The sequence below is a fragment of the Stegostoma tigrinum genome, chromosome 14 (assembly GCF_030684315.1).
Source record: "Stegostoma tigrinum isolate sSteTig4 chromosome 14, sSteTig4.hap1, whole genome shotgun sequence".
Lineage (NCBI taxonomy): Eukaryota > Metazoa > Chordata > Chondrichthyes > Orectolobiformes > Stegostomatidae > Stegostoma > Stegostoma tigrinum.
The window spans coordinates 33,283,754-33,297,950 of record NC_081367.1 but is presented as its reverse complement, the minus strand read 5'-3'; the positions used below and the strand labels follow the sequence as shown (position 1 = coordinate 33,297,950).

Here is a 14,197-nt window from a genome sequence, read left to right as displayed (position 1 = left end):
ACTGAGTTGGAACAGTTAATATGTAAATGTTTTCACCATGACAGCTCAGAGTTTGACGTCCTGGTAATTCTTCATTTCTATTTTATAGAAAATATGAAGTGTATTTTAATATTTTCATCTTATTAAATTCTAAGTGTATTTATTCAAATGAAATCTGAAATCTACCTCAAATCAAATTACCTTTTTGCTTTCCTGAAAAATATATTTTTATCTTTTGAAGGGTGACTGTAGGACGTATAGTTATGTTTGTGGCTTATCTAGTAAAGATCAACCGCACTGGGATTCCTTCATGTTCCTAGCCCGACTTATCCCACGAATGTGTCATAATATTAACAGGTTTGTGTTTTTGTTCTTTTATATTAAATAGCTTAAAATACAAGTGAAAATTAGTACCATTGATAAGTATGAATAATCTTTTCACTATTGCAAGCCATAATAAATTTGTCCTGTACTAATGAAAATGTTTGTGTTTCAGGGTTGTGTATATTTTTGGACCACAGATTCGAGAACCTATAACAGATGTAACACCAACTTTCCTAACAACAGGAGTGCTTAGTACGCTCCGGCAAGCTGACTTTGAGGCGCATAACATTCTGAGAGAGTCTGGTAGGAATATAGTTAGTCGTCTTGTATGTGGCATTAGGTAGTGTTCTCCTTTCCACAAATTAGACTGATACAATCATACTTTGATTTCCTGAAATTTGATGTTGCAGGGAAACTGGTTCTCCACACCACCAATCTTTTCTTTCATGTATTAGTGGAGTGGTCAAGAAGGTACCGTTTGCTGGTTCCCGTTGGGATGATATTCTTGGGAAACAGTTCCATTAACTTGCAGTATTTCAACATCTTTTGCTCAGACCTAGTTGCTGTCACCTTGCTGAGATCTTAGTTGCATACTTCCATCCTCAGGTACAATGTGTTCAGTCAAACTGCTGCACTATTGTGTTTTTCAGCTAAGATATTTCTAGGTGCTTCCATATAAATTTCATATCAATTTTTCGTGTTCTTTTTTCAGGAGATAGAAATTAAATTAACACGATCTGAAATTACTTTGACTTGAACAAATCTCCATATACAATGTCAACTTTTTTAAAATTAACTGTATGGTGTGTGTATATGCCTTTACAGGTTACTCTGCGAAAATTAGTCAGATGCCAATTGTTTTAACACCGCTGCATTTTGACCGTGACCCACTGCAGAAGCAGCCCTCTTGTCAGAGATCTGTGGTAATTCGAACCTTCATTACAAATGATTTCATGACTGGCATCTCAGCAACTCCTGGCAATCACATTCCTGAAGAGGTGAGATTTGAATTTTGTACCAATAGGAAAATGTGCCAGCTTTTTCAACAACAATTTAGAGGATAATGCAGCAATTTGTTATTGATTTTAAAACATTTTTATCATTCACTTGGTCTTGAAATTATGTTAGGATGCAGGTATACATAGTGTATTTTGTTTAAATTTTCTTTAGGTTTATCTCCCCCAGAACTTAAATGTTCCTGGGATAAAATTTTTAGGACACTTTCTTTTTCTTTCAGAAACTGGTTTGTTCTTTGAGATGACTATTCTTCTGCGTGTGGGCATCATAGAGGACATCATTAATGAGTGTAATTTTGTTTGTGCCCTACACTGTGCATTTTCAGTTAGTGAACTATTCTAGGAGTATTGGTAGACTACTCCAGTTCTGCATAGGGAACAGTTAACATTTTTGCTGCTGTCCTAAAAAATCATTTCAAACCTAGGTTATTTAATGACAAGATCACTTTTCTCCACTGTGGATATTTTTGGTATGAATGAAATACACCATAAAGTGGTGGATAAACTTGGGTCTGGCAGCATCTTTAAGTTCCAAAGAAATCAAATTAAATTTGAAATGTTGACTCTGTTTCTGTCAGTCCACTGTTACTGCCGGATCTGTTGAGCTCCTCAATGTATTTAAGATCGCCAGCATTTGTAGTGCTTTACTTTTATTTAAGTATGAATGAGAACCCTGTTTTTCCTTGTCAGGTCATTTTAAAAATGGTGAGAGAAATCAAGAAGATACCTGGAATTTCCCGTGTCATGTATGACTTGACTTCAAAACCACCTGGAACTACGGAATGGGAGTGAATGAAATTTTTTTTTGTGAAAACATTCCCAATGTTAACAGTAAAGTGGAAGTGTGACTGGAGCTGTTACTTTGCACCTTTTTTTTTTGTCATCCTTTCCTTTGCCGTCCCCAGAGCCTACTGTGTAATTCAGTATTTGGCAAGGATATATTTTAATGGGTTAAAAAAAGTACGGGTAAGGGATTCATCATTAGGTTGTCCTGGTAAAATTGTGAAGCCTTTGCCAATTTTTTTTAATGCCCTTTATAGTTCAATTCGTCTGGTGTTTTGTACTTTCTAAGACAGTTCATTTGCAGTACATTAACTAAGCCATTACCAGTATGTCATTGTAAAGCTCAATTATTGATGTGACCAACTTTTTTTTTTTAAAAGAGATCTTACAAATATTTTGCCAAATGGATAGGTTGTATCGAACTCTGTTGGCAAGTTTCGATGTATTTCAGTATGTTTAAAGTTTTTTGTGACAGTTTATAATTGTATTGTTCTGAATGAACAAATTACCAGCAGTTTGGCTTTATCACATCAGTCTTGGAGACTGTACAAAATGATTAGAATGAATGCAGTAGTGATTGTCATGGCCAAAAGAACACTCAAAGGGTTTTAGTTCTGCCAAAAATCTTGATCATATATATGCTTTTGGATATTAGCAGCCAACTGTGTACTGTACATATTTCCTAATTTGCATGTGAGCCAAAATTTTATTTGAAGGATAAGAGGACTAGGGTTTTCCAAAGGCAGCATTTTTAATGTATCATTTGATAATTTTATATATCTATTTTATTAACTGACTACCATAATTTCATTGTGAAATATTTTCACTTTGCTATTTACCTAGCTATCAGTTTATCAATACAATGTATGGTTATTAATTGTTGCCTTAATTTGATCACCTCTATCCCACACGTTCAGAAAATGTAATTTATAATTGTATACTTTTGTCAAAATAATAAATTGATAAGACATACCTCAAGTTCTGAAATTTCCATGCAGGAGTAACTTGTCAGTGGTGCAATGTAAGAAATTTTGGGTTTTGAGCTTACTACAGATGCATTCATGAAAGTCTAGTCTGACAATATTTTTTTCCAACTTTTTTCATTAATCCCAATCAGTCATTCAGAATTTTTGCAAGCTGAGCTCAGTCCAACTACTTTAATGCTTGTATATCTAATTTATCCAAATTGTATGTATAGAAATAAACACTTTCTTCTTTGCATCTCATCTTAAACATCCTAATTTCTGAGTGTTGGAAACAAATGTTTCAGTGAAGATGCAGACTCTGTGGCACATTGGATGACCAGATCACTTCACTTGAGTGGTTTAACAAAGTGCAGCTAGCGGACCTAACATCGTTTTCGTTTGAAAGGTATTTTCTTGCTTCACTTTGTAGCTACTTGCAGGAACTTTTTATGCCATTAAAAGACTTCATTATCAATACCTGATGCCTGAACGATGTGTTTACTATATTGCCATTTTGGAATTGAAATTCCAAACAACTTGGTTATGTATTATGCATTAGATACAGCAGTTGATAAATTTTTATTTGAAACATCGTTTTCAACATTGCTGAAAAAAAATTAGAGCCAAAAGTCCTTCAGTGAAATTTATGGTACATTGCTCCTCTATACAAAAACAAATGCCTAAATTACATTTTGTCAGATTGGTACGGAATTTTTTCGGGTAAAGTAAAGCCCCTTGTTTACAATTTATGCTTGGCATAAAGTAAGATTTTTTTTAAACTTTCAAGTTTCATGGTACTGATGTTGAGAAAAAATGTGAAATTTGAAATTGAAATACATGAACATTGCCGTTCATTCTGTGATCTCCTTGTTAAAATTATTAACTGGAACAGACTCTGTCTCCTTTTCAAGAACCCTTATAGGTACAGACCAAGAAAATGAGTATTTTTGAAAGTGGAATTGGTATTTTTGAAATATTAGTGGAAGATGCATCAGTTTTTTAATTTCCTTTCCACACCTTTGCTGGTAACAAATCTTGATATCAGCATTCAAGTCATTTAAGCGACTTCAGTCGATGTATAAATATATACATAGATACTGCTGTAAATTTTTTTAGTAATTCATTTTCTTGCATGCACGTTTCCTATCTCTGTTTATTGTTGGGCCTCAATAAAGTATGGAATTAAATTCCCTATGACTTTTCATTTTAAGACCTGCAGTTCATTTGATAAGTTGTACTGAAGTGTTAAACCTGTGATTTCAGCTCTTTAACTACTAGAATCTACAGGGATTTTTTGTTTTGTTTATTGTCCAACATCAGTGTTTTTTAAATGTTTCACTTGACAAGGTAGCAAACCCTTGTACAGAACTAAAATTGCAAGCGCGTAAAATTTAGGAAATCAGTTTTGTTTTCACTTTTTTCACTAGTTCTCTCATCCATGCCAAATATTTATTTAACCCTGTTTCATTCTCATTTTAAGTTTCTTGTCTCCATCTCTTCACCACCACCACCCCCCCACCCCCCCCATCATGTTCTTTTGTTCATTAAATTAAGTCTAAACCAATACCACATTCAGACCACCAGGTAAGAACTGGCAGTTTTCAATGCACCAATTAAGGAAAGAAATGGCAGCAAGTAAACGTCAAAAGGTTTTTGATCAACTTTCAGAGGACATGATAATAAGGTTTACAGTTTGGGAGATGCATTTATAGAATTTTCACTGCACAAAAAAGTCTCTTTTTTTTTGGAGTGTGACTGGACTCAACGCTAGCTCTCCATTCTTCCTGTAGAGGCTGCCAGACCTGCTGAGTTTTGCTAGTGTTTTCTCTTCTTCATATCTCCACACCGGCAATTCTTTTGTTTTAGTTGATCTCATTTTGTTTGTATTTCTCAACTTTTCGCAGAAGTAACCCCTCATTCAGGTGCTTGGATCCTTCATTCCTTTGGCTATTACTGTGGATTATTAGTTCTTTTGAATGAAGATGTTAACGTAACAATTCACCTCCCTTGAAGCAGCAATGTCACTATCATAACTCGGTGTAGCTGGAGGAAACGTATTTAATGTGAACAACCACCATTGAAATGTCCTACTGAATGCATAGAAATGGCCAATGAGCTTGATTTTCTCCAGGGTTTCTTCTGGTCGCCATATGTTCAATGAAACTGCTTTCTTGGCTTCCTCAGCTAAGTAAATGAAGCCGTGCCTCATTATGTATTTAGCAAATTAGAAGTGCTCCCATCAGCTTTAACCCTGGGATTTCCTTTTCACAGTCTTCAGCTCACGGAAGATCTTGTTTAATATCAAATTGAGAAACCAGAAACCAATCCTAATCTGTATTCTGATTCAGCTCTGGTTTTTGCTAATATCTTTGCCAACCCTCTTGGATTTCAAAATACATTCCCCCCCGCCCCCAAACATTACTGGGTCTCTGGATTAACAGTACAGCAACAATACCACTAGGCCATTGCCTCCCAAGTGGGAGGGGCTTGATAATTGTTTCCCCTCCTCTATGTCAAGAAAATGGGGGTGGGGGGGGGGGAAATTGGATTTTGTGAATGAAAGGATTTTAAGGATTAGTCCATTATTGTAATCTAGTCTGCATTTGACATTTACAGCTAGTTGCAAGAACATATTTTTAATCAACCTGTTCAGGCACATTTTGAACCTGGCCCAGCATGAACCATTCTGGAGTTATGGATTACTAGTCCAGTAACATTGCCATTGTGCTACTGTCTTCCCTAGTTTTAGGCATATATATTTTCTAATCAACCTGTTCAGAGAGGTTACTACCTACTTATTCAGTAGGATTGGATTTGAACTCTGATCTCCTTGGCTCAGAAGGATTTCGTACAGCACTTAGGGTTTTTGACAAAAACATTCCTTGTTGGAGAGGCTATTGCAGTTAAATAGGTAGTTAGCTGGCTAGAAAAACCAGTTCAATCTGTGATGATGCATCTTTCTAAAATGTCAACTCATACAACTGAGCTCGTTAACCACACAATCAAGGATCAAGGTAGCAGTTCCTCAGAGGTTGAGAATTTGGTGAGTAGGGAGATGCTGTGGTACAGGAAGCCATTAAATTTAGTAGAGCTAATGTCAGCATTGTGATAGTTGAGAACAGGATAGTCAGGGCAATAGGACAGTTTTCTGTAGCCAACAGCCAAAGTCCGGAAATCTGTTGCCCTTCTGGTCTCAAAAGTGGATCTCTACTTTGTGTTGGAGAGGGCCTTATAGTTTGAGGGGCAGGATGTAGTTGTCATGGTCCATGCACATACCAGTGACCTAGGTTGGAGTAGGAAAGAGGCTGCTGAGGGAATCTGAATTGCTAGAGCTTAAATTATGAAGCAAAACTTAAAAGTTAATATCAGGATTGTTTCTTGAATCCTAAGCAAATAGCACAATGTAAATAATATAAGTAAATATATTATTCAAAGTTTGGTGTGGAAGAAATGGCTTTTGATTTGGGGGTCATTGACACCAGTAGTGGGGAGTCATAGAGATGTACTGTTGGGATTATCTGAGCCATTCTGTGATCAGTGCTCTTGCAAGTTGTATAACTATCATGGCAGAGAAGGCTTTCGATGAATTAGTGGGGTGATGGTTCACGAGAGATAGGATGTCAAAGAGATACCAATGCAAGAGAAAAAGGCAGCAATAATGGCAACTAGTATGCGTTAGGAAGGGACAGAGCATTATAATTTTATCTGTAAACAAATAAGGCTAGAGCTTGCAAAAATAATTTTTGAAAAAGACAATTAGAAGCACAAGGTTGGAAGAATTGATGGCAAAGGAAGAAGCAGATATGACCTAAAAGACATTTCCGACATGGCTAAAGGTTGGAAACTGAATGCTCAAGTTGAGGTTGGTTGGCTGGCTGAGCTGGTTGTTTTGCAGATGTTTCATTACCATGCTGGGTAACGTCCTCAGTGCAGCCTCTGATGAAGCATTAGTGTTTTTTTCCACTTGGTTTTTGAACTCTGGAATCCGTTGATCTGGATTGCCTCACTTCTGATTTTCCTTCGTAGTGGAGTATATATGGGGTTGAGTTTCTCTACTACTGATGCAAGGTTTAATATGTCGGTAGTTTCCTGTGTTCCCTTGCACTCCCTTAAGTAGTGGGATGAAATTTGCTACCTTCTATTCTGAAGGAATCCTTCTAAAATCTGTAGGATTTTAGAATAATCACCAATGCGTCTACTGTCCATACAGAAACCTGCTGGGATGTGGGTGTCAGGTCCTGGTGATGTGTCACCTCAGCCCTATTAATTTCCCCAGTACAATCTTCCTTCTAATGTTAATTTACTTCAATCCGTCATTCTCTGTAGCCATTTGGATCTCAAGGAGATTTATTATATGTTTCTCAGATAAAACATACAAAAGAACCATTTTTGCTTCACTGCTATTTCTCTATTCCCTGCTACAAATACTCCTGACTCTGCCTATTCATTTTGGGGAAACATTTACTTTTTCTCAAGCTTTTAGAAGCTATTATGACTTTTTTTCTTTTGTTTTACTAGATTGTATTGATAATCTATTCTCTCATCTGTCCTTTTGCTGCATTCTTAAAAACCTTTCAGTCCCCAAAAATGCCGCTATTTCTAGCAAGTTTATAGACTTTATCTTTTAGCCTTATACAATCCTTAACTTCCTTTGTCAGCCATGGCTGACAGGCTTTTTGGGTTTTTGTGCTTTTGAAGGAATGTATAGTTGCTGTTGTTATGTAATTAGATTTTTAAAGACTATCCATTGCCTGAGTACAGTCATCCCTCTTAAGATGTTTCCTAATCCACCTCAGTCAATTTGAGTTATGCCTTCATAATTTCTCCCCTTCATATTTAACAACCTTATTTCAAAAAGAACTGTCTCCCTTTCAATCATAACATAAAATTATGGTCACTGAACCCGAAATTTCTTCCACAAAATAAGAACAGGAATAGACCAATCTGCCTCGGGCTTGCTCTGCCATTCAGTACAATTGTAGCTTATCTCATCTGAGCTTCAACTCTGTTTTCCTGCCTGCTCTCTGTAATCTTTCAATTGATTAAAAATCATCCCCTCTTTAAATTTAAATTAGTAGTCAAGCATCCATCACACTCTCGGATAGTGAATTCTGCAGATTCCCAACTCTGAGAGAAGTTACTTAGTTTCAGGATAAGAAATGGCAGATTTAAATCAATGATGTCTTGCTCTAGATTGCCCCACAAGGAAATATTCTTTGTGTCAACTTGTCAACCTCCTTCAGCATCTTGTATATCTCAATTAGATTCCCTTTCATTCATCTAAACTTCAGTGTTTATGGGACTAAAACTGCTCAAGCTAGCCTCATAGGACAAACCCCTCATTCTCTGGAATCAATCTACTGAACCTCCTCTAATGCAATGACATCCCTCCTCAAGTAAGGGTGCCAAAACTGCACAATATTCCTGGTGGTGTTTTACAATGTCTGTACAGTTGGAGCAAAACTTCCTTCCTTTATGCTCTCTCTCTTTTGCAATAAATGCCAAAATTCCAGTTGCCTTCCCTATTACCTGCTGTACCTGTATACTTTATTTATATGATTCATGTGTGAGGGCACCCCAATCCCTCTGTACCAAAGCACTTCTCTATTTAGATAGTAAGTTGCCTCTATTTCTGAAGTCAAATTGGATAACTTACACTTATCCATGTTTAAATTCCATCTGCCAAATTTTGGCTCATTCACCTAAGTTATTAATATCTTCTTGTAAATTTCCACGTATTTTAGCATCATCAACAATTTGACTATAGCACTTTCTCACCCCACATTCCCATCACGAATATAGGTTGCAAATCGTTCGTACCCAAAGACCAAAGTCTATAGCACCCCACGAGTTACATCTTGCCAACCAGAGAAAGACCCATTTACCCTGACTCTGGTTTACCAAGATTGCTCACTAGTTCTTTTTTCATTGCTTCACACTCAATCTAAAATAGCAATGCTTTCTAGTTGACTCCGCAACATATTGCCCTAGAAAATCATCCCTAACATTCCAGAAACTTGTCCTCTACAGCTGTAGTGTTCGTTTACTCAGTCTTTATGCAGATTAACGTCACCCATAATAACTGTGTTGCCCATGCTGCATTCTTTTCTCATCTGAGTAATATGGCACCCTACTTTACCACTAAAGGTGGTGGCCTATAAATAACTCCAACCAATTTCTGCAGCCCCTTGCTGTCTGCACAAACAGATTCCACACAATGTACAATGTTCTTCCAATCTGAGATTTTTCCCTTTCTAAAGTATTGATTGTTTTATTTATTATTAGCATAACTCCACCTTGTTTTCCTTCCTGTCTGTATTTCCTAATACTTGTTGTTTATTTTCCAGTTGTGGTCACCATACAGATATGTTTTTGTGAAGGAAATTGGGTCATACCCGTATAACTCCATTTGATCATCTACCTTGTTGCAAATGTTGTGTGCATTCATGCAGAATGGCTTTAACTTTTTGTTTCTTTGGACATTATCCTGCTTTCAACACATAGTCACTGCTTGGGTTTGTTTCTGTTGTCCTCTGGTCTCCCTTGCATCTTTTCAACTTCTTGTTACCAACTTTTTTTTCCCCCAGTTGACTGACAAGTTAATTTAAACCCACTCCAACAGCACTAGCAAATCTCTGAAGATATCAGTCCTCTTAAAGTGTAACTTGTCCTGCATGTACAAATGACACCGGTCGCAGGACCAGTCCCACTTCCTCAGAAGTCTGATACTCTTCCAACCAGCCAGTTCTTCAGCTATGTATTCCATCAGTTAGAGATAATAAGAACTGCAGATGCTGGAGGATCCAAGATAACAAGATATGGAGCTGGATGAACACAGCAGTCCAAGGAGCATCTTAGGAGCAGGAAAGCTGACGTTTCAGGCCTAGACCCTTCGTCAGAAATGAAGGGTCTAGGCCTGAAATGTCAGCTTTCCTATTCTATCAATCAATCTTATTCTCTTATACTTAGTGGCATATGATTCTGGGAGTAGTCCTGAGATTACTGCTTCTGACACCCTGCTTTTTAATTTCTTTTCCTAACTCCCATAAACCTGTCTTTAAGATCTCATCCCTCTTTCTACCTATGTTATTGCGACCACTGTGGACCATAAATTTTGGCTGATCTGCTTCCTCAGAAGCATGCCCTGCAGTTACTTAGTAATATCATTCACTCTGGCACCAGGGAGACAACGCACTATCCTGGAGTCATATTTCACACAATAGAACACATCAGATCACCTGACTACAGAATTCCCTGTAAGTGTTCTTCCTCCTCTACTGCTAGGATGCCCATAGGCATGGTGCTGTCTGCATTCCACTGAGTAATCAGCCCCTTCATGAGTTTCCAAAATGGAATACTGATTAGCAAGGAGCATAGATTCAGATGTCTCCTGCAATACTTGCATGGTTTTATTAATCCATCTGGTACTCACCCATTTCTTCATTGCCAGTGCACTTCTACTGGGAGGTGTGATCATTTCATTAATATGCACTATTCACATTATCTTCTGCTTGGTATCATTAATGTACCCTATCCACATTATCCTCTGCTTTGTATTTGTAAGTAGGGACTCCAGCCACTATTCAAGATATGAAACTGGATCTGTAGCTTGTGCAATTGCCGGCACTTCCGGCAGATATATTCATCTGGAATGCGTGGTATGAGCATAACTTTACACGTACCTCAAGGTGTACAACACATTTGGCTCTTTGATGCCATCCTGTTACTCTCAAATGTTACTTTCCTGACTTTATCTATAAAAATAATTGGGTAGAAAATTGATTGATTGAGTTGAGGAGTTAGAAGTGAGAAGTTGTGAGATGAAATTCCAGGTATAGGTCCTACCAGAATAGGCCGTCCTAAACGCTACTTTAGTTTCCAATTCACACAATATTGCATTCTGTGCTTTCCTGTTGTTTTTCTTGCCTTCTCTATCAACTAATCCCTTCTTAGTCAATGTTTAAGACAACACGATAGATAACCCGACAAAACAATTTCTGTGGAATCTTCTGCTGTGAATCTGGCAGGACTACAATGAGTTTACCTGGCAGTGCTCCCCATTGTTGCCAAAGTTGGGCAGATGAATGTGAGAATTCCTGTAGAAATTAATGGTGTTATTTGTTCAAACTTTTCTGTGCATTATATATTATTGTCTATGACAAATAAATTTTAATGTTACAATCTTCCAATATAAATATTTGTTTGAAGGAATTTAAGTTGACCAAAGTTGGTGGTTTCTACATTAACACTTGCATAAAATAAACTAAATATTGAAATTCCAAATGACTGATGGGAAGCTATTCCAAATTAAATTTTTTAATGATATGAATCTTGGAGTTCTGTGCTTAGTGTGTAAGAAAATATAAATCTTTAAATGATTGAAGCATCTAATCTCTAAATTAGGTCCTTATTTCATTTGTTATAATTAATATATAGAAAGATTGCATTTGACGGGATAGAGGTAAAAGTTTGTAATGAAATCAGTTTATATGCAGGGTAGGTAGTTTCTCGTTTTTTGTTTTGGTATTATTCACATTTAGGTCTGACCATGTAATTGAACACCATTGACAATTATTACAGCATGATTTTTAGCAGATTAATTAACTACTGAATGATACTATACCACAGTTTTTCTGAAAAGTCAATGGCTCAATTAGGTTATAAGTTTTAATGTATGGTATTTAATGACAATGATTAATGATTAATTCTTTTATTGTGAATATCAGAGTTATGATTTACAGCCTTTAATTTCTGAAGAGATTTTTCATCGTTATTCCAACTAAATACATTCATTCTAATCTAGCTTTACTTGACTGAATGAGTTTCTTTGTATGATCTCCAAATCAAAGACACAAGATCAACCTTTCAACAAACTATTTGTGACTTCTATCCAATTCACATTACAATATTATCTACTCTAGACAATACTGAACTTTTCTATGCCTCTTTTAATAACTTAATTTTTCCCTTTTTACTATTATTTATGCATTTTATAAATTTTTCACGTGAAAACTTTTTGGTAACTTAGCATGGATCTGTTGGCACAATTGCACCTATGAGTGTAATAGTATATGCGTCAGAATCAGGATATTTTGTTTATGGTGAGCAGTGGTGGGTAATATGACAAAGCAAGATTATACTACCTGATCATCCTGAGTTTTAGATAACTATTCTTGTAGTATGTGTTATAAAGAAAGTGAAATTCTTTGGCTGGCATTATTAGAGTGCATAATATTTACTGCTTCACACAGCAAATATTTAAAGTTGATGGTAGAGTTCAGAACTTTGTTTTCAGATCAGATCATGTTTGACACTTACTATTTTGAGTACCTAAGCACAAAGTAAGATGATCGAACTTAAAGATGCTATCAAATTAGGAAATGATTCAAATAAAAGTTGGGTGGATTGGACATGCTAAATTGCCTGTGGTGTTCAGGGATATGTAGCTTAGGTGAGTTCTATGGGGATGGGTCTGAGTGGGATGCTCCAGGTGTCAGTGTGGACTTGTTGGGCTGAAGGGCCTGTATCCACACTGTCGGGATTCTATGATATTCTGTGATAAAAGGAAAATACTGTGGATGCTAAAAATCTGAAACAAACACAGAAAATGCTGGTGAAACTCAGCTGGTCAGGCAGCATCTGTGGAGAAAGAAACAGTTAATGTTTCGAGTCCAAAACTGAACTGAAGTTCTGAAGCTAAATGACTTAAAATAAGACAATGGCACGGAGTAGACTTTAGTCTCCAAGAGTCACAAACAAGTGTTGAGAATATCAGGCTTTATAAATGTATGCTAAGCTGCACATTGTCTTGAGTTGCAGTAATAGTGTCCCTATGTCTGTGTTCCATATGCCACAGAGATGTGTTATAACATATTTTAAACATATTTATTAATTTATTTACATATATGTGTATATTATAAGCTATCTATTTTATTCCAAGATGAAATGGTGCTGTTGATTTAGAAAAGAGTTCATCATCATCATTTCTGTCGGAATACAACACAAACAACCTGAGATTAAAATTCGAGATATTAGGAACTGCCAATATTGGAGAATGTCAGACAACAAGGTGGATGAACACAGCAGGCCATGCGTCATCAGAGGAGCAGGAAAGCTGATGTTTTGGGTCTGGACCCTTCTTCAGAAATGGGGAATGGGAAGGGGATTCTGAAATAAATAGAGAGGGTGAGGTGGGTGGAGGGTAGATAAAGGAGCAGATAGGTGGAGAGGAGATGGACAGGTCAAGGAGGCAGGGATGGAGCCAGTAAAGTTGAGTGTAGGTAGGAAGTTAGGATGGGGGTTTGTCAGGCAAGGTAAGACAGGTTAAGTAGGGGGTGGGGTAGGTCAGTGAGGTGGGAGGAGCTGATAAGTGGGAGAAAAAACTGACAGGTCAATGAGTCAGGGATGGGCTGGCCTGGTTTTGGGATGAGGTCGGGGTTGAGGAGATTTTGAAGCTTGTAAAGTCTGCATTCAGACCACTGGGTGCACGGTTCCCAAGCAAAATATGAGATGCTGTACCTGCAGCCTTCGGGTGGCATCATTGTGGCACTGGAGGAGGTCCAGGATTGACACGTCTAAGGGGTGGGAGTGGAGTTGAAGTTGTACGTGTTTGGGAGGTGCAGTCGTTTGTCTTAGAGACATGGAACAAGATTTGAGAGGGGAAACTCCATAACAAACAATTGTGCTGTCAGTTTGCAGTGTATATTTCCTGTAGTATCACTGAACCTCAGATAGTTCAGTCTGCGAGAATCTTAAAGCAGTGAGGTGGATGCTGCCCATTCTGCACCAAAGTAGAGAAAATACTGTCTTTGTTATTCAACAGATAGAAGGCTCTTGCTTCAGAATGAAAAATAAAGTTTGTGAGGATCAAAGTGAAGCTGGATAATTCACCTAGTTTGGCTACAGGGAAGAATTTCTGGTATAATCCTCACTGTGAAGCTATGAAAGGGCAAAGTAACGAAGGGAGCAGAGGGTAGCTTGAGACTGATTTCTACTGAAGTTGCCAACTGAACAATGTTCAGACAATGTTGCTCCTAGTTTTGTTCATTGTAGATAATATTCTAAACCTTGAAGTCTTGACTTGTGATCTTTCCAGTCACTAGAAATGCAGATACTGTTAAAATTATTTGT

The 14,197-nt window shown here is 37.2% G+C and overlaps 1 protein-coding gene across 2 annotated transcripts in view; it reads left to right on the top strand.

Moving 5' to 3' along the window:
* The window catches only part of gmps (guanine monophosphate synthase), a 103,823-nt gene extending 99,566 nt beyond the window's left edge, over positions 1–4,257 (top strand). For both annotated transcript variants that reach the window (XM_048542067.2, XM_048542068.2), the window contains 4 exons: positions 221–336; positions 476–606; positions 1,129–1,301; positions 2,010–4,257. In XM_048542067.2, coding sequence (XP_048398024.1) covers positions 221–336; positions 476–606; positions 1,129–1,301; positions 2,010–2,111 — 522 coding nt within the window. In that variant the 3' untranslated portion in view covers positions 2,112–4,257. The remainder of the gene's footprint in view (positions 1–220; positions 337–475; positions 607–1,128; positions 1,302–2,009) is intronic.
* Positions 4,258–14,197: the final 9,940 nt, after the last annotated feature.